The sequence below is a fragment of the Trichomycterus rosablanca genome, chromosome 2 (genome assembly GCF_030014385.1).
Source record: "Trichomycterus rosablanca isolate fTriRos1 chromosome 2, fTriRos1.hap1, whole genome shotgun sequence".
In the NCBI taxonomy this organism is placed as follows: domain Eukaryota; kingdom Metazoa; phylum Chordata; class Actinopteri; order Siluriformes; family Trichomycteridae; genus Trichomycterus; species Trichomycterus rosablanca.
In genome coordinates this window covers 54,136,721-54,158,498 of record NC_085989.1, presented here as the reverse complement: position 1 = coordinate 54,158,498, position 21,778 = coordinate 54,136,721, and the positions used below count along the sequence as shown (strand labels likewise).

General features: G+C 37.5%; 1 protein-coding gene across 2 annotated transcripts; it reads left to right on the top strand.

Moving 5' to 3' along the window:
- The first annotated feature begins 7,082 nt into the window (after positions 1 to 7,082).
- On the top strand, positions 7,083 to 10,096 carry LOC134335484 (uncharacterized). Of its 2 annotated transcripts, XM_063018024.1 has the most exons (6): positions 7,083 to 8,819; positions 8,930 to 9,102; positions 9,185 to 9,304; positions 9,380 to 9,531; positions 9,633 to 9,747; positions 9,844 to 10,096. In XM_063018024.1, the coding sequence occupies exons 1-6, from the start codon at positions 7,130 to 7,132 to the stop codon at positions 9,955 to 9,957; spliced, it is 2,364 nt and encodes a 787-aa protein (XP_062874094.1). In that variant the 5' UTR covers positions 7,083 to 7,129; the 3' UTR covers positions 9,958 to 10,096. The 2 variants fall into 2 exon arrangements, with proteins under 2 accessions (XP_062874094.1, XP_062874102.1); XM_063018032.1 differs by having other exon boundaries at positions 7,083 to 9,102.
- Positions 10,097 to 21,778: the final 11,682 nt, after the last annotated feature.

Sequence of the window (21,778 nt, the reverse complement as noted above, 5' to 3'; positions counted from 1 at the left end):
ATAACACAGTTGTGGATTTCAGATCACTTTATTATTGATTTGTTTATTTATTTACTTTAATAACTCATGTAGCATTTATTAAGCTGAATTCTGAACACATTTCAAGTATGTAAGAGGTTTTTACTATTACATGATAATGAAGGAACTGCTTGCTCCTGGTCAGGGTAACACTAGGCGCAAGGCAGCAATACACCCTGAATAGGGCACCAATCCATTTTGTCCAACTGTCCCCATTACCCTCAGACACAGCCTATCTATCACTGACTGGCCGATGGCACTGTTAAGATTTGAACTTGGATCTCACACACTGCTTAAATCATTAGTTTTTTTTTTTTTTTAAATATAACCAGATAATAATGTGTTGTAACCACATTAACCAGTAGTGCAATACACTAGTAAATAATAGATATATTATATACATTTACATTTCAAATATGTGTAATAATATCTTATTTTATTTTTTGTTTTTTATTTTTATATGTATTTTCCTTTATAAAATGAACAAAACCTGAGTATTGTAAAGAAATTGTTCTGTTGCACATTATTATTGTACACTGGAGAGTTTATGTGAAGCACTGATGAAATTGTGTACTGTGGTTTTACATTTCTGCACTGTTGTTGGTTGTACATGTTGTATAAAGTTTGTGAACATACAGCCGTGTTTTGGTTGAAAGTAAATTCTGCAAAAGCGGAGAGTTTATTGTGTACATTTTACTGTAACAGGAACTGAAACGTGTACACTAGAGAGAAGAACCTGCATGTTTACAGGAGATATTTAATTTTGTATTTGAATAAACAGATTAAAGAAGTAAAAAAGCCTAGGTGGCGGTGTGTGCTTTACATATTATGTGACTTTACTTTGCATATTATGTTAGTCTTGTTTACGTTACCTCAGAATCACATTCATAATAGCATAACAACAGCAACTACATGATTTACAACAAAACAAGTTTATACAACAGCCTTGTTTTAGTATAACGCAATAATGAAGTAATAAGTAGATCAAAACAAAAAAGAAATGAGTTATTATATAAATGCATTAGTTGCTATAAATAAATCAGATGTATTGTATTGATTGTAATAGTAAAAACATCTTACATACTTGAAATGTGTTCAGAATGCAGCTTAATAAATGCTACATGAGTTATTAAAGTAAATAAATAAACAAATAAATAAATAATAGTGATCTCTTGCTGTCTTTAAAAACACACCTTTTTTTTAAGCACTTAAGCTGACTTGTACTTATTTACTAACATTTTGTTCTTGTCTTCTCCATTTCCAAAAAAAAAAAAAAAACCTTTGGTTCTAACAGGTTTAGCAGATTTGTGTTCTTCGACTGTTGTTTACCTAAACCTGAGAAATGAAATGTTCACTATGGAAGCACTTCTGTAAGTCGCTCTGGATAAGAGCATCTGCTAAATGCTGAAAATGTAAATGTAAATCTGAAATCCACAACTGTGTTGATAAAATATATTTTATTTATGTAAAACATTTTAGTGCATGAATGGTGAATTATGTTCATTCATACAAATAACAGATTTCTTTATTTTTTATTATTTTTTTAAATAAGACTGTTGAATACTTATTGTGAACTATGTTAATTATATATCAGTGTAATTAACATCTTGTTTCTGTTGGTTCACCATGAAGTAAAATTATAGTGAATGTGTGATTGTGTGGTGAACAACAAAACACAGAATAAATAACCAAGTAAACACACATAAACACACACACACACACACACTCTCTCTCTCTCTCTCTCACACACACACACACACACACACACTTGATACAACATGTGACTTACAACAAGATTAATTTTAGCTACGTGTGTGTGTGTTTGTGAGTGTGTGTGTGTGAGAGCAAGAGAGAGTGTGTGTGTGAGAGAGAGTGTGTGAGTGTGTGTGTGGTTTCCCTTTTGACATTAATACGGATCAGGGACGATGGTGGCTGTAGGTAAGATTCAGAATTCTATAATAAACTGATTGCAGTTATGTGATGTACAGTACAGTGATGCATTATCGTTATTTTAAATGAATAAATTCTGTTTTATTGTTTTGACATAAAAATCTTCAACTATAAACATTCACGATGTAAAACTAAAACACCGCGGTCACCAAATCTGCACTTTAATAAAGCTCGATCTCGTTATCTGCACTTGAAGTTTTACTGCGCGTCTAAACCGTATTTTACGGTAACCGAAGCGTTGAAGACAATAAAGCTGTTTGTTTACAGTTTAATAAACTTAATCTACCGTGTTCTGATGCACAAAATCCACCACATTCAAGAAGAGCATTAATTCTGTTATTATCGTTTACTGTAGGAATTTGTTGTGATCGGATATCAAACTTATGTAACGTGTTTATTAGGTTGTGTACAGAACACCCAGCTAGCAAAATATGTATGGCCCAGTTCTGGCCTGCAGTAGATTTTCAAAAGGCTTTCCCCAGCCATATGTAACCTTTAATGGTCACCGGGACTACTACAGTTGTCCTTGCTTCTTGTTAATAAGACATACAACTACTACTAATAATGTGTTAATAAGAGGACGAAGATGAGCGTAAGAATGATAAGAATAATAGTAACAAAAATGTACACACATTAACACTCAGTGTTCGTACATTTCTTGTAAGCACTTTGAGATATTACCTATGAAAAAAGTCTGTAAAATATATATACTTTATTATAATTAAAAGTAAAATACATATAGAGTACAGTTAAAACAGTAACAGAAAAAATTGTGATTTTTTTTGATGATAACATTTTACAGTTTTGTGTAGTGTTTGTGTACAGTATCCCTAATCGATCTTGAAAATGTCTTTCAAACTGTATATTGATAAAAGCAGCTTTTGTAAACATCTTACCAGGATCAGTGTAGCACAAATAACAGAAGGTGGCTGAGTGAGCTGGACAGTAGGTCGCTGCAAAAATATAAACACTTCATTAGTTCAATCATTCAATCAAGGAAATCCATAAAGACGTGTAAATATGTGCTTTAGGCAACAAATGTGTGAAAATTATTGAAATGTTTAAAAACAATGAACCTCAATAAAAATTTGGAAGTGATTTGCATGTTCTCCCTCTACAGTGCATAATTTAATTAAACCATTCAAAGAAGGAAGGAGGAATTTCAGTGAGCAAAGGCCAAGAGTGCAAGCTCAAGCTGAACACCAGTGATTTTCATCCATCAGGCGGCGCCACATCAAAAACCTCCACTCAACACTAGCTGATATAACCACATGGGTGAGGGATTAGTTTATCAAACCTTTATCAGCTCTACAATACAGAGTTACTGCACTAATCATACTTAACACTTTACTGTACAAAAAAAGAAGCCTTATGTTAACCATGTCCAAAAGCGGCATCGACTTCTCTGGGCTTGGAGGCATCTAGGATGGACCATCACACAGTGGAAATGTGTATTGTGGTCAGATGAATCAGCATTCCAGGTCTTTTTTGGAAAAAATGAACGCTGTGTGCTCCAGACCAAAGACGAAAAGGATGCAGACTGTTATCAGCAACAAGCCCAAAAGCCAGGTTCTGTCATGGCATGGGGGTGTGTCAGTACCAGGGTCTGTCATGGTAGAGAAAGAATCATTACTTAAAAGTCTGAAGACTTTCTGAATGCACTAAATTTTAGAATGTGTGTGACTATCAACAAGACACATTTGCAAAACTGTGAACATATTCTGAGGATCAGATACCACTGTAATGTCAGACTTTAATATTAATAATTAAAAAGTCATTTGTATTCATTATATACAGAAATGATCACATTAGCAGACACTTTTATTTAAAATTGTGCCCAAAACAGTCCATGCAATTGGGGGTTAAGGGCCTTGCTTAGGGGCCCACAGTGGTAACTTGGCAGGGGTGAGCTAACACTGTATTTCTATTATGATCAGTTAGGCTGAAATAAATAACGGAGTGTCTATTTGCACCCGGGTACAAATAGCATTTCCCACACAGTAAAGCTATTCGTACCCAAAAATGAAAAAGAGCAAACTGCGCATGTCTACCAACGACTGCTCCGCTGTAGGGCGGAGTTGCAGAAAAGGCGCCACTTCGAAGTTCGAACACTTTCAGCCAAAGCTCTTTGGTGAACGGTGAGTAAAATTTTCTCAAAATGTTTGATGTTAAATAGTTTGAAGCCTAAACAAGTGCATTAACAGTACAGTTTAGAAAACTACGTGACATCTGCAACATATTAAAGTTGTTCGCTAAGAAATGTTGACAAACTGTCCATAGTCTGCCAATAAAAACCGAAGGCAAAGTGCTAACACCTATCGAGCTAACCTATCTAAACTTAACCTTAACTTGGAGACTGGCTAACTTAGCAATTTTTTTTACAGACAATGAAGAAATCCCTCCTGAAACGACGTTCAGAGGTAACCATAATGTTACATTTTCGCTAGCATTAGCTAGCAAAAATAGTCAATAGCATGCTGACGTTATATTTGTTGTGGTTCTGGCAAACGGAGCTGGAATGAGCTCATGTTTGAGGTCTGCACAGGGCAGGCTACCTGTAACTGACCAGCGGGATTTATTCGCTGCACCGTGGTCATAGGAAGTAAATTACACAACTGCGCTTTAGCCAGCTCAAACACAGTTAAACTATCCGCACATCAGATTTGTGTGCATAGCTACTAGTGGCTTGGTGGTTGGTTCATAAAACCAACATATTTGCATATTCATATATAGGTAGGTGTTATGAAGTGATCATACTGTTCAGTTTTAATGTAAATGGTAAATGACACCCAGAATCACCATAATTGTCTGTTGTATTTTAATTAGTTTAAACACATTATAAAGTGGTTATTTCTCATAAAGTACTTCATAAAAACAGTATGTAACAGTATAGAACTGGGAAAAAAAAACTTAGCTGAAACATGTTGGTTTTATGGACTACTTAAGAAAAACGACAATTGTATACTATATATGTATAACATCATTACAATACAATTGCCAATTTTGGAAGCCGTTTACTAAAACACTACAGTAGAATAAGCATGATAAACAGTGAACTGACATCTGATTGTTTAAGGACTACTTATGAGAAATTACCATTTTATAAAGTGGTGAGTTGTATGTGTAATTTGAGGTCTTTTATTCATGTTGTCATGTACTAGTCACTGGTAGCTGTGCAAACAAATCTGACATGCGGCCAGTTTGGGCAAATGGCCGCTGGCTTGACCTCTGTGTTAAACATCCAGCAGGCTGCGATTCAAAGCGGGCGTGCATAAACACCTTGTTAAAAGAATAGGTAAGCTGCTAAATATAGATGTACTATAAAAAAAGAAAAAACAATAATCTATGTTTATTATATAAAAAATAATAATAATGTCTGTTTGTATTTGGCGTAATTACTATTATTTATTTTTAAAGTCTGTTTTACAAGGCTTATTTAAGGTGGCAAACTATTGTCTGTTTGAATTTTTAATTTTGAATTTTTGTTTGAAGTTTCATCTCAAATAGTAGAGAACTTTTATTCAAGCAACTTGCGGGGATGTTGTAACTTTTGCTGCTTAACGTGGAATGGACAATTGGAATAACCAACATTTTGAAGCAGTCATCTTTTTAAGATCTGAGGGCGATAATGAATGAAGCAGAATGGGTTTATGTATGATAATTGGAACTTGTGTGGAGAAAGGTTCTTAGCCTAGGCATAGTTGGGGGGGGTGTCCCCCTCAAAGTTCAGAGGGTGTATAATATTCTTTTAACATAATTTTAACATAAAACACTACTTGTACAATGTGTTAGGTTAGGTGGTGTGAACAGTGTGTCCCACCCAAAGTTGAAATAAAACCTACGCTTCTGGTTCATGGGGATCCTGTTCACGGTTCACACAATGTCCTGTATACTGTATTTGTTAAAGCTGTGAGTTTACTTTAAATCCATGGTGGAAGACTCAAAGTTTGAAGATGATGAAAACTGAGTAAGGATAATGTCACATAAAATCATAAAAATTCAAAGTAGTTGCATGGGACCCCTCCAATTCCATTTTTTTCTTATGCCATCCCCCAATCCTCCCTCAATTCAAACCCTGATTAAATAACTCAAGCCCTTGCAGACCTCAAACTGAAATTACAACTGCTGAGTTTTCACTCATTAGCCCATACTCATGCTATTTTTTTAAGTGCTGGCTGTTTTTGTACCTAAATTGTTGAAACTGTTGAGAGCATCAGTGATTTAAAGTTAATATTCGCTAATTTTAAGAAGCAGTGTTGGCTCATCCAAAAAACTTAACTGCTTGTTAGTATGTTCAGATCAATTCTTCAGAACAGTAAAGTACCTTTGTTTGTATGGCAAACTGTTTTCACACATATATCATGTCAGGCTTGTAATGATGTTAATATTTGTGTTCTCTCCCAAATAAGGAAGAAAGACCCAAGGCAGTTTGTGTAGGAAAGTCCTTCAACAGTTATGAGGAATTCCAGAGAGCAGTGAGGTTATGGAGTGCAGAGGGCCACCATCCAATGCACAAAGAAAGATCAGAAAAGATAAATGATAGCAATCCAGCTCTTGCAGAAAAGTTCAAGTACTCTAGATTGACTCTGTCATGTGTCCACTATGGTTCCAAAAGAACTTGCAAAAGTTAGTGAGAACAGTTGCTGCACCTTTTTGACACTTGCAGAGAGTGACCCAAATAATTTGCCATGCACTGTAGCATTAGCTCTGCTGTTCAATTGTGTAAGCTTAATATCAGACTAGCTGGAATGGAATGTGCTAGAGCTTCTCCGGCAGATTGTTGAAATGGTTTTCCTATAGACATTTATGACATTTAAAAAAAACATACATATATAATTGTTTTCATTGTTTCTATTTATTGCAGGCAAGAATGAAAGACCTTTTCAGCACTATTTACGGATGGGATGCCGGAGATGGAGAAACATAATCACCCTGTATCTGCCAAGCTTTTCCAGAAATACCCACAAAACAGAAGGCCTAACATAGAAGAAAGGCAAGAAATTGAAAGTTTGGTGCAGCTAAAGGCAAGTATTCATTTAATATAGTTATGAATAAGATGTACTTTAATTTCATATTTGCAGTTAATTCATTGTTAATTGATCATTGTCAGGTCAGTGCATCAATATTGAAAGGGTTTGTGAAAGATAGATTTGGAAAGCAAATGAAATTGAAGGATCTGCATAATATAAAGCAGCAAGTTAAGAAAGCAGAGCAGAGTGACCACACAGATGCAGAGCAGATTGTCAGAGTTATAAAACATTTGAAAGATCAAGGCCATACAGCTGAGATTGGGGCAGATGAGAGTGGAAGCATTCAAATGATTTTTATTCAGACCCAGAAGATGGGACAGGCATTCAAAAAAAATCCAGACATAATCTTTGCAGATGCCACCTACAAGACAAACATGCAGGGTTACACTCTTCAGTGTTTTGCAGTAATGAATGAACAGGGCTTAGGAGAACATGTCGCATATGCCTTTCTGCGAGGCGAAACTGAACAACACCTGTCTCAAATGTGTGCTCTTTTTAAGGAGAGAAATTCTGACTGGAGCAGAATCAGAATGTTCATGGTGGACAAAGATGCAACCCAAATGAAAGTGTTACATGAATATTTTGTAGATGCTCTTGTCTTTTTGTGCTCTTTCCATGTAATAAAACACTGGAAGAAAAGAATAGCAGAGCTGCTTCTCACAAGACAAGCAAAGAAAGCTCTTCTGACCACATTAGCATCAATTTTGTACAGTGACACAAATGCGCAATATCAGCAAGGTTTGGAAAAACTGAAACGTGAATGCCAAGATCAAAAGTTTGTTGATTACTTTTTGACACAATGGGATGCTCAGAAAGAAAAATGGGCCCATTTCTACAGGAAGAAGTTACCCACCATGGGAAACAACACAAATAATAGAATTGAAAGCCACTTCCAGAAACTGAAAAAGGTGTTGCACCAAAATTTGTCAATATGTGCAGCTCTAAAAGAATTGATTAAATTCATTGAAATACAGGAATGTGAAAGAAATTTTCAAGAATGTTCAGAGATTACTACACATTTCTTTGACACACGGGCAGGTTCACAAACAGCAATGGAACTATCAAAGATTCTGACAGACAAAGCCTACAGAATGGTGATGGAGGAGTTACAAATATCAGAAAGTCAAAGTTTTACCATTTTTAAAGAGGAGGAAGGGTACTTTGTACAATGGCAAGGGAAAGGTAGACACAAGAAAAACAAAGTGGACACAGCTATGAAAACATGTTCTTGCACCTTTTCTGTAACATTTGGTCTACCCTGTGCACATATTATTTTCTGTCGAAAACAAGAAAATGCTCCAGTTGTAGACCACACAAGCATTCATCCAAGATGGCTTAAACGGGATGAGGAAGTCCTTCAGGAGTTTGTTAAAAATGGTTTAGGGGACTGCCAGGTTATGATGATGCGAAAGTCCAAATTCAGTAGCAATGAAAGATTCAATACTGTTTGTCCTATTGCCATGGAGATAGCATCTCTGATTGCTAGCTGCGGAGGCCAAGAATATCAGGACAAACTTCAAGTATTGAGAAATTTATTAAATTGCTGGAAGGCCAACAAACAAAGTTTAGTACTTGAAATTGCATCCAGCACTGAAGACTGTGGCCACAGTGAAGACAAACAAATGTTTGAGTCTGGAGATATTAACAAGGCAAATGATAATGTAATGAGTGCTAACAAATGCAGTCATATTCATGATCCAGAGGTAGCAGAGCTTGATGCTAAAGATGCTGTTAACGCCTGTTCCAGCCTTAAAATCACACCGGTTAAAAGTAGACGGGGAAGGCCAAAAAGGCAAAGAAACTTTACTTTCAACAAAAAAGGTTAGCACGTATTTACTTATGACATTGTAAAATACTGTACAATAACAGGACATGAATTTTCTTAATGAACTGTCAAGCATTTAATATGTTTGTCATTGACATGATTACAGCCAAGAAACGTCTGCATGAACCAGATACAGAGTTGGACGATCTGCCTTCATTCCTTGTCCCATTACAATGCCAAGTGATGCCAACACCAGATACAGGTTTTAGTGTTGGAGGGATTACTCTCTATGATCTTGACCTGGACACCCTTAAACCAGGAATGTGGCTTAATGACAATGTAAACAACATGCACTACTCAAGTAAATGTTCACATTTTCAGTAGTAATAATAATTTATGAATAGTGTATGTGTTTTTTAAGGTTCTACATGCCTACCTTGGACTCGTGGCAGAAGAATCCGTCAAGCCAGTTTACATACTACAGTGCTTTATTGAAGGGTTTTGGAGAAAAGGACAGTACACTGTGTGGCAGTACAAAAATGTAAGCCATTGTACCACATGTCCTGTCCAGTTACAAGAATAGTGGTGCAAAGACTCCATTTTTATGTGCCAACAGGTGCAGTTTGAGATGTACCAGTGGATATTGCTGCCTGTGTGCAGGAATTCACACTGGTTCCTTCTGGCAGCAAATGTTGAGTTGCGCAAGGTGTATGTCATGGACTCGCAGCCAAGTGTGACTAGGCAGAGGCAGTACCTAAATTACTGGAGGTATTCAATCTTTATCATATGTTGTATAAATTGGAGGATGAAAGTCAATGTAGCATAATGCATATAAATTATAATTTTTTTTTTTTTACCTTTCATAACAGAAACTTCATGAAAGAGCGGGCTGTAACTGGAGAGAAGTTGGATGGATGGTCAAGTGGAAGCATCTCTACAGTGACACAGGAAGATGGCTCTAGCTGTGGCATATTTGCTCTAATGGTAAGTGTAATTCATAAATAGTATATCTAAATTTTAGCTTTGTGTGCCTGTGAAGTTTGTTCTCTTAGTATGTATATTTTCTTTTTGATCTCTCAGAATGCTGAAGCTTTGATAAAAAACGCTGACCCAAGTGATGTAAAACAAAGCCAAATAAATAAAATCCGGCTGTACATCCGTGATCGCCTGATAGCAGCTCCTAAACACAATTGAACATTTTTTTTTTGTAACTTTTTGTAATGATTTTTATTTTTATTTTTGCCTTATACACTACAGACTGTGTTTTACAGGATATGTGAACGTGAATGTGTTTTGTGTAATGAAAGGAAAAGTAATACATTTTAAAAAGGTATCTTGTGTCGTGTTTTTTCTTTCTTTTGTTCTTTCTTTCTAATCAAAATTAAGATAATTTTGCACTGGACAATGGTGTAGGTATTGGTTGAAACTGATTCTCACATTACCAATCCTAGTCTGTTCCTAAAAGTTATTTTTACCTTTAATTAATGTAATCACTTTATGTGGCTATTATGGAGTACTCTGTTATTAGCTGTATGACTATAAAGCACTAATAATAGAGTCAAAAGAGGAAAATGTAACAATACACAACAGTTACAAATACAAAAACATTTACTAGTGTTGTTCATATACTCTGTGGACAGGCTTAATTTTCTTTATTATAGTATTTATTGAAGTGTTTATAAATAATGCTCAGATAATTGCTTAGGTGTAAACTACAATGACTTAACCAATTTGGTGATTGTCGCAAGCAGAATAGATTTGTTAAGAAAGAAATTAGAATGCATGGTAGTCAAGAAGCACATACTGTATAAGACTAAAATTGTCATTCAGTATATTTATCATTGGAATTATCAGTGTCACCACTGCTAATTTAAATGTACTTTTTTATGTGTAGCTTAACAGAAATAAGGGTCCAAGCAAAAGGATAGCTAAAAAGCTAAGTCTAATTATTAGACAGTTACACAAAGGTGTGAATGGTATATATTTCTCTTTAAATTAAGGTACAAGAAAATACATCATTGTTTACACATGGATGTATAAATTGCTGTTTGCTTCAGGTTATGTATTTTTCAGTTTCACACGAGTATATAAACACTACACATGGACATGCTAAAGGTCAAAGGATAGCAGTAAATTGATCATGAAGTGGCGTTACCTGGGGACGGCTTGGGAATGCCCATATCTGTAAAAGTTGTAGGTAGTTGGAGGTATTATTTTGTGAGTAAGGCTGACCACTGGCCAGTGTGCTCATGGCAAGGTGATGTGAATTAATGGAGTTTGAGTGATGCAAGATTGTGGGTACCAGATGGGTGGGACATTTAACATTCCATAATCCAGTGTCACATGTACTGGGAATATGTCATAGAGGGACCAGAGATCCTGCACCTACAAATACCACTGACCTGTGGGTGGCTATCCAGATGGCATGGGTCAACACCCCTCCAGATATTTCTGTCGACTTGTGGAACCAATGCCTGCTGCACTTAGCCAGGCTAAAGGGTTACCTAACATGATACTAGTTCCTGTACCAAGACTTTTGGCATGTCAGTGTATATTGCTATTTTACACCTGGGTGTAGATAATGTATAATGTAAATAATGCAATTTAAAAAATATACAATCTGAAAATAATATAAAAAAATCATAAAATTATTTGTAATCTTGTAATATTTACACCTGGGTGTAAATAGTATACATTGCCGTTTACACCAGGGTGCAAATTGTACACTTTGCTGTTTACACCAGGGTGCAAATAGTATAGTACATTTACATAGTAAAGTAAATAGTATCTGCAGGTTGTATGCACCCGGGGGAAAATAGTACGTAATGCTGTTTTCACACCTGGGTGTAAATAGTATACAATGCTGTTTACACCAGGGTGCAAACAGTATCTGCAGGTTGTATGCACCCGGGTGTAAATAGTATGTAATGCTGTTTTCACACCTGGGTGTAAATAGTATACATTGTTGCTTACACCAGGGTGCAAATAGCATCTGCCAATAAATAATCATTTGTGTTTTTCTTCATTACACAATATTTTCTCCTTTTTTACAGACTCCAGCTCTAACCTTTATCCAGCAGAAACAGAATTGGTAAGCAGTTCTAAGTTTATCTTTGCATCCATGGTTAAAAATATTTTTTCTTTTTTGAGGTTTTAGGTAATTTGTTTTTATTACGTGAACATATTAAATAAACAACCCCAAATCAGAAAAAAATGGGACAGTAGGAATCATGCAATAAAAATCTGCAACACAGTCCAAAAGCGTTGGCATGGTAAAGCATTTGTAATGTTGCTCTTTCTTTTCACAACACTTAAAATGTTTTGGCAAATATGACCTCTTTTGACCAGACTGTCTCTTTGGCTGACCACTGCATCTATGGTCCTCAATCTTGCCTGTCTCTTTGTGCTTCTTTGAGCTTGAACAGCACATCTTTAAACCCTTATAACATCTTATTAATTTAATTCTTCAGTTTTCAGTTTTTCTTTAGATTAATACCCAGGGTCTGCTAATATTCAAAAAGTTTTTACAACCTCAGAGGGAACACTATAAGCTTTTTCCCACAGCTTGCTAACTCACTGAGCAACAATTACAACCCTGAACTCTTAATTACCCCTCCTGTGTTATCTTAATGCCCGGACATTCCTTCAGCTTTCGGAGTAAACCTATCCAGCCAGATGTCTCTTCACCCCTACATAAATCTGACTTTTCATTTACATTTGTCTAGAACACCTGGATTTATTTCAGATAGTCTGCAGTTGTTAGCCAAGCTGCCACCTGGCTTTTAACGTCTACAAGTTTGGAAGAGCTTAATCCATTAACGACTTCTCTTGCTGTAAAAATGGCCCAGGCCATTCAAAACTCCTTCACTGACTTCACACACACACACACATACACTTATCTAGAAATTCCAATGACCTGGAATTTTGTGTAAAAACAAAGTTAATTATACCAAAAAGGACAAATCCAACCGTTACATGGTATGATTTCGAATTGAATAGTGATCATTGACATGCTACTCACACAATTATACTTTCTATGGATCGTTTCTATATTTTTATACCATTTAATTAAAAAAATAATGTTATACTATAGTTGTATACAAGGATAAAGAAACATTTATATTGCATGCTTAAATCACATAACGATTTTTGTATGTTAGACTTGGTTAATCCATATATGGTTTAAGATTTTTTTGTTATTTTTGTTATTATTTTGTTTTTGTTATTGTGTTAGTGATATTAACTTTTAGTTAAGTTTTATGATATATTAAATAAGTTTTAGAGTAACTTTTACAAAATAAATGAGTCAACTTAGAATGTTTTAGGTAGAAGGTTTTAGCACCCTGATTCTGGATTCACCCTGATGTCAGGGTTTCTCATATCAGTAAGGCCTGGTTTTTGGTCAGTGACCAAAATTATGTTTGCCACCGATGCCAGTACGGTTGCTTATATTATAGGCCTTCTTAGGGGAAGAGCCCTAACTTGGGCTGAGGCCACTCAGGCCATTGTCTACTGTTCCCTGCCACCCTTTGCCTTCCAGAAGGCTTTTTACCCCGACTCTTTGTCAGAGGATAACCATTTCGATAAGAATCTTGCCACCCAAGCTGGCTGCACCTTGAAGGCCCTGGACACTCCATTACTGCTTATGCTTTGGATGGCAAAATGCTTGCCCACATCACACAACAAACTAGTCCTATGACCTAGGTCCTCTCTGGTAACCATTGTAAGATCCTGACCTCTGTCATTCTCTGTCATCAAAGCTCCCAGACCCCCTCTAATCCTGGGTTTTCCATGGCTGTCCACCCGCAACCCACACCTCGACTGGCAGTGTGGAAAGGTAACAGCCAGCCATTCCTGTTATTTGCAGTCTGCTGTTCACCCCTCTGGCCCCCTCCTGTTGAGCTTTTCAGTCTTTGAGTTCTTGCGAGAAGCCACCTTCTGGACGGTAAGCTGGACGGTGCAGATTTGCAAGGGGGATGAGTGGAAGATGGCAGTCAACACCTTGCTGGGGCACTTTGGGTACCTGGGCATGCCTTTTAGCCTTACGAATGCCCTTGCTGTCTTCCAGGCACAAGAATTCTTGAAACGGTTTGCCTTTGTAAACTTAGGCAATATTCTAATCTTTTCCCGGACCCCAGCAGAGTGTGTCGTTCATGACTGTCAGGTCCTGACCTGCTTGTTGGAGAAAAGCTGAGAAATGTGAGTTTCATGTCCACACAATGACCTTACTTGGTTTGGTTTCTTTTTCTTTGGATCTAGCCAGGGCAAATCAAGGTCACTTGCATTATATTTGGTGTCCACAGTGTCTTTAGATAAAAGCATTTGTTGAATGCTGTAAATATAAACATAATTACAAATAGTTTGAAATGTGTTTAATACACAGTAAAGAAGCAGGTGACCACAATGATACTATTTATCCTCTTAAACTGTAAGGGTTGGTCCTGGGGCTAGTAAGACTCTGGCCACTAGGGGTCAACATGTGAGTCTGCAATCAGGCCTACAGCACCACACCTGTGCACAGGTCTATAAAGAGGACCAAACAGAAGTCAGAACTTGCTGGTCTTTGTCTCAAGCTGAGAAGACACAGCCAGTCAGTATTCTGGGTAGAGGGCTGAGAGCTTTCACTCTCGCCCTCCTTCTCTCTTGTTTCAACTTTCTCTCTCTTGCAAAAGAAATAAATGAATAGTTCCTTCTTTTAGTTGATCCAATGTAGTTCTGCTCTTCTATTGGGAAAGCTTTTTGTTATAATATCCTCTTTCCTCATGAAACTGGAGGTGGCCAGTGTTTCCCCGGGCAGTCCCTGTTCTCAGTTTTCCCACTCAAACAGTTCCCCAAAGCGGGTGGGTTTTTGTATTTTTCTTTTTTTTTAAACCTCTCTTGAGTCTATTGCTCTTTAATCCACCTAAGTTATAGCACCTTCTTTAGAGCCTACTTGGATGAGTGGTAGAGTGCTCAGTTTGTATTACAGTTCTACTCTGAAACTCTTTGTTTCTAAGTTTAATAATCTGTTTCACGATCATTAAGCATTTAAGTCCTATTCCTAACGAGTCTGGTGGTTCACCCTGTAAAGGCACTGGTGTGGTGTGCATGGGTTCAAGCACCGTTACAGTGAAGCCCGAAATTATTCATACCCCTGGCAAATTTTGACTTAAAGTTACTTTAATTCAACCAGCAATTTTCTTTGACTGGAAATGACACAGGAGTCTCCCAGAAGATAATAAGACAATGTACAAGAGGCATCATTGTGGAAAAAAATATTTCTCAGCTTTTATTTACATTTAAACAAAAAGTGGCATGTCCAAAATTATTCATACCCTTCTCAATAATCAATAGAAAAGGCTTTATTGGCTTTTCCAGCAATCAAACAGCTTTTTGCATGTCTCGACTGTTTTTATTTTATTTTTTATTTTTTGCCCATTCATCTTTAGCGATGAGCTCCAACTATTTTAGGTTGGAGGGTCTCCTTGCCATCACCGTGCTCTTTAGCTCCCTCCACAGATTCCTAATTGGATCCAAGTCAGGACTCTGGCTGGGTCACTGCAAAGCATTAATGTTTTTGTCTGTTAACCATTTCTTCACCACTTTTGCTGTGTGTTTTGTGTCGTTGTCGTGCTGAAATGTCCACTGGTGCCCAAGGCCAAGTTTCTCTGCAGACTGCCTGATGTTGTTGTTGAGAATCTTGATGTATTGCTCTTTTTTCATGGTGCTGTTTACTGTGATTAGGTTCCCTGGTCCATTGGCTGAAAAACACCCCCATATCATTAGGTTCCCACCACCATGTTTGACAGTGGGGATGTTGTTCTTAGGGTTGAAGGCTTCTCATTTTTTACGCCATATTAAGGATACATCATTGTGGCCAAACAATTTAATTTTTGTTTCATCTGACCATAAAACAGAAGACCAGAAGTCTTCTTCTTTGTCTAGATGGGAATTTGCAAAGGCCAAGTGGGATTTTGTGTGCCGTTTCTGGAGAAGTGGCGTCCTCCTTGGTCTGCGTCCGTGGAACCCAGCAGTGTGCAGTGTCCGTTGGACTGTCTGCCTTGAGACGTTGTCACCAGCAGAGCCCAGATTCACCAGGATGGCCTTGGTGGTGATCCTTGGATTCTTTTTCACCTCTCTCACTATCCTCCTGGCCAGCACAGGTGTCACTTTTGGCTTCCGACCACGTCCTCTGAGATTTTCCACATTGCGGAACGTCTTGTATTTTTTAATAATACTTTGCACTGTAGCCACTGGAACTTGAAAACATTTAGATATGGCCTTATAGCCCTTTCCTGACTTGTGAGCAGCCACAATGCGCAGCCGCAGGTCCTTATTGAGCTCCTTTGTCTTAGCCGTGACTGTCCAGAAACCAACTGCAGAGAGCTGCTGTTTTTCACCTGTTGAGTTGATTAAAACAGCTGTTCCCAATGAATCAGGGTAATTAGGATGCTTTAGAACAGCTTGGACTATTTGGAATGGTATAGAACTTTGGATTTTCCCATAGACTGTGACAGTTTGCAAAGGGTATGAATAATTTTGGACATGCCACTTTTTGTTAAAATGTAAATAAAAGCTAAGAAATATTTTTTTCCACAACGATGCCTCTTGCACATGGTCTTATTATCTTCTGGGAGACGCTTGTTTCATTTCCAGTAAAAAAAAAAATGCTGGTTGAATTAAAGTAACTTTAGGTCAAAATTTGCCAGGGGTATGAATAATTTCTGGTTTCACTGTATATAAACATTTATTAAATCTGCTGTATGGCAGTATTATTGATACCTAAATAATGTGCATGGTAAAATCCTACAGTCTCTACATAATCTGTATTTCTCATTGGCTCCAATCACACAAAAATATTAGTACTAATTTTCAAAACCAAAATAAGAGCTGATTCATAAACGTTAGTGGATGCAAACTGGAACAGATTGTATAAATGATGGGAGGTATAATGCTTTTATTTAAAGATTTCACTTATTCAAGCACAAAACAAGAACATTTTTCCAAGATCATTAAAATTCAAGGTCTGCCACAAAATGTCTATGAAAAGTGTATTAGACAATTTTGACTTTTGATTTCCATTCCCAGATGCAAACAAAATTAATTAACATTGATTATGACGTTTATTAAACATGCTGTGATCAAAATGTTTAAATGTATTTGACAGATGGACAAAACAGAGGTTGGAGTAGAAGAATCTGGATCAAAATGTGAAGAAAATAAACAAATGAAGCAACTTTTAACCAGACTTCATCTTCTGGAAAAGCAGGAACTAAAAATGAAAACCTCAGATGTTCTTCAACTAACTTCTCTTTCATTACATTGCCAAGAACCGTGTGAAGAAAAAGATCTGGTTCAAACTTTCCTACAAAGGTTGTTAATGATGGATTACAGAGCAAGATACATCACCAGCAAAAAAGAAGTCACTGATTTAGACCCTCCTTCTGCAGATACAGATACCGAAGAAATTGATGAACTTGATGAACTTTTCTGCAAAAAACATTCATCCTTTGATGGTGACAGTGTAAAAAATCCTACCCATCCCATGGATCTTCAGATGGCGGTGTTCCACTGCTCAGACAGTTTCCTGAAGCAACTAATAATCACTAAACTCTCTCAGTGTCAGTACGCTCTGCCTCTACTGGTGCCAGATCCATTTACGGGAAAGATTGAGTTTACTCTGTGGACATTTCAGGATATTATTCAAAGTTGCAAAACCACTGACACTTCTGGTACCAAGATCAGTAAAACCCAGCATGTTTCTGAAGCAGAAACTCCAATGGTGGTGTTCTTCAGGTTAGGGGACGTGTCCTTTTCCAAGTCTCAGCTGATGAACAGCTTCATCAATGAGAAGCATCAGACGTTCTTCCACAGACACTGTCGTGGCAGCATTAAAAACCGTCTACTGATGGATGGAGTTGTGGAGATTGCTTGGTACTGTCCATCTGGAAAGGAAACTGATCATTTTACTGACTGTGTTGCTTTCTGTAATCTACATGGTGATGCAGAAACCAGTAAAGGACAACTGGATATTCTGACTGAAATGTCGTCTGTAAATGTTGTTCTTTTATCTGATCCTAAAAATAAAAGAAATAAGGAGATGCTACAGAAGCTTCTGAAAGACCCCAAACCAATCATCTGTCTCCTTTCTGAGGATGAATCAGGTGTCAGTAAGATTAAGAATAGAATATACAGAATTGGTCTAAAAGACAGAAATCAGTCAGACGTATCTGAGAACCTCAGAACAACCATTACTGAGTGTCTGTCCAAGTCATCTTCAGTTTTTAAACTTGAAAATCTACACAAAAACAATGAGATCACCACAGATGAAGATGATCCTGAATGTAGGAAAGGAAAAGAAGCTGCACTTGAGATAATAAAACAGCTGGAGGGGAAGGAAATATCCACATTAAAGGAAACACACCTGCCCTGTCCATGATAAATCAGGAAAGATGAAGGCTGATCAAACAGAACTTGAAGAGATATCTAAAAAACTAAATGCAGCAATGTTTGGTCTGGAACACATCTTCAGAGAGATGGGTCAGATATATGAGTCAAATATGTCCATACAAACAAGTAAGAAAACCTTTGAAGAAAGCCTCTCTAATCTTCCCAAACTTGCTGCAGAACTCATAAAATCTGGTCTTCCAATAGAGCTGATGGATGGTGATGCTGCTCATGTTCCTCCGATTTGGGTTTCAGCAGTTCTAGATGAACTCATAAAGAACCTGGGAGACCAGAGATTCTTTGTGCTGTCAGTTCTAGGGATTCAGAGCTCTGGAAAACCCACCATGCTGAATGCCATGTTTGGATTCCAGTTAGCTGTCAGTGCTGGAAGGTGCACCAGAGGAGCCTTCATGCAGCTGGTCAGAGTATCAGAGGAGATGAAGGAGCAGCTGAAGTTTGACTACGTTCTTATTGTAGATACAGAAGGTTTTAGAGCACTTGAGCCTGCAGAAAAATCCACTCACCATCATGATAATGAACTTGGAAATCTGACTTTGATCAACATATTTGGTGAGAACCCTACTGAGATGCAGGCGATTCTTCAGATTGTTGTTCAGGCCTTGCTGAGAATGAAGAAGGTCAAACTAAATCCCAGATGTATGTTTGTCCATCAAAATGTTGGTGACATCACAGCTGGAGAGAAGAACATGGAGGGCAGGAGACGTCTACAGGAAAAACTGGATCAAATGACAAAATTAGCTGCTAAAGAGGAAGACAGTGAAGCTGAGTGCTTCAGTGATGTTATTGCTTTCAATGTACAACATGATGTTCAGTATTTTGCACAGCTCTGGGAGGGCAGCCCACCAATGGCTCCACCAAACCCCTCATACAGTGGAAATGTTCAGAAGCTAAAGAGAGCTATTTTCACAGATGCTACCAAGTCTCAAAGTATGAAACTCTCAGAGTTTAAATCACGCATCAGTGATCTGTGGAAGGCTCTACTGAACGAGAACTTTGTTTTAAGCATCAAAAACACACTGGAGATTGCAGTCTACAGGAAACTAGAAACTGAGTTTGGAAAATGGACCTTGACCCTCAAAAGTGCCATGTTAGAACATGAAGAAAAACTGCACAGCAAAATTAAAAATAGAGAACTACAAAAGATTGAGGACAAAGATCTTTATGCTCACATGAAGAAGACCAAAGAAGTAGTGGAGAAATCAATGAAATGTTACTTTGAAAAGGACAAGGACAAAGACATTTTAATTCAGTGGAAAGTGAGATGTGAACAGAGAATTAAACAACTTCTTGAAGATCTTGTTAAAAAAGCAAAAAAAAAACCTGAATGATTTTCTTCAACAGCGAAAATCTCGAGAAACTTTTGATCACAGAAAGACAGAGTATGATGAAAAGCTCTTCAATATGAGTAAAGCACTTGCTCTACAACTAAAAAGCACAGAAACTGATGAACGAGTCCTCAGACAGGAATTTGATAAAGTGTGGAACAAATGGGTCTCTGATCTAACACAAGACACACCTGTAGAGAAGCCGTTTGATGTTTGGGAGGATGTGATACAGATTCTATCTGAAGGTAATGAACAAGCTGCTGTGTATGAGCGAATATCTCAGGAAGATTACACAAAGATACACAGACTGAGAGATTATTCATGCTACATTTTAAAGACAATAAAAATGATTCCTTTTGAAGACCAGGAGTCAGTGAGGAACCTCATCAACAATGTCATCCAAGAATCTGAGAATTTAATCAAGAAGATCTGCAGCAAAATTACAGGACTGGGGTACAAGAACAGCTACATTCAGGAAATAACTGAATATGTCAAACAAGGAGTGGAGAAATATCACAGTGAGAACAAGAACATAAAGCTGAAGAAGGAATTCACTCTGGATCTCTGTCTTCATGTGTGTAAACTTGCAAAACCCAAATTCACCACGATCCACCAACAGTTCAGAGATAAAAATGATGTAAGAAAGTATCTAGATAATCAGAAACCACAATATTACAGCATCTTTCAAAACTACTGCAGAGGAGCTACAACCACAACAGTACTTGGTGAACTTGTATACAACAGTCTTGTACCAGCCATCCTGGAAGCCGTCTACAATAAAACTGCTATTGATCTGTCAACACAGATGAGATCAGACATGCCAGAATTTAATGGTAACAGGTCACAGCTTGAGAAACACATCCTGAAATCTCTGGCAGAGCAGGAGAACTTTGAGAAGTACATGGAGTACATCCACCATCCCAAGAAACACTTTGAACAGTTTATTATAGAAAATGTTGATAAATACATCACTGAAAATAACAGCAAGGTTCTGAATCTTCTCAAAGGAAACCTGAAACACAAAGAGCAGAAAGTGATGAACTCTGTGAACATCACAACTGAAGAAGTGAAGAGGAGCAGTGGTGATGCAAACATGTGGCTGAGAAGTTTGAACATTTCACTAACAGATGAGCTGAGTTTAAAAGAAATAACCTGCACTGGTCTGGAGGAAATTACAGATTTAGATTTACTTCAGCAGGTTGTAGGTGAAGGTCTCACAAAGATGATGTCAGAACAACAGAAAAGCTTCAACAGTGTAACAGACATCAACATGGAGAAGTTCAGGAAGAAACCAGATGAGATTCTCATTGAACATCTCTGTAAGTGCTGCTGGGTTCAGTGTCCATTCTGTAAAGCCATCTGCACCAACACGATGGAGGATCATGATGGAGATCACAGTGTCCCCTTCCACAGAGTAGATGGAATCATAGGATGGTACTACAGATACACAACAAATCTCATTGCTGATATTTGTACAACTTTAGTACAAAGTGATAAATATTTTAACCCCCATCATGGTACAGATGATTTGGTACCCTGCAAAAAATACAGAACAGCAGGAGGAGAATATGCTAAGTGGAGCATCACCCCTGATAATTCAGAGCTCCCATACTGGAAGTGGTTTGTGTGCAGATTCCAAACAGACCTGGAAAAGCACTATAGCAAAACATTCCAGGGACACGGAAAAATTCCCTCTGCATGGAGAAACTGCACAAAAAAAGAAGCTATACAGTTTAGATGAACACATCTGGGGAATTACACACACACACAATATACACTATATTGCCAAAAGTATTTGCTCGCCTGCCTTCACACGCATATGAACTTGAGTTCATCCTGAAAAACTTACCATATAGAAGCACTTTGTAGTTCTACAATTACTGACTGTAGTCCATCTGTTTCTCTACATACTTTTTAACCTGCTTTCACCCTGTTCTTTAATAGTCAGGACCCCCACAGGACCACCACAGAGCAGGTATTATTTAGGTGGTGGATCATTCTCAGCACTGCAGTGACACTGACATGGTGGTGGTGTGTTAGTGTGTGTTGTACTGGTATGAGTGGATCAGACACAGCAGCGCTGCTGGAGTTTTTAAATACTGTGTCTACTCACTGTCCACTCTATTAGACAATTAGATGTAAAGTCAGAGATGATCACTCATCTATTGCTGCAGAGGTTATTACAGAGGTCAGACGTTTCCTGTAGTTCTTGACCAAGTTTGCACACACTGCAGCAGGGATTT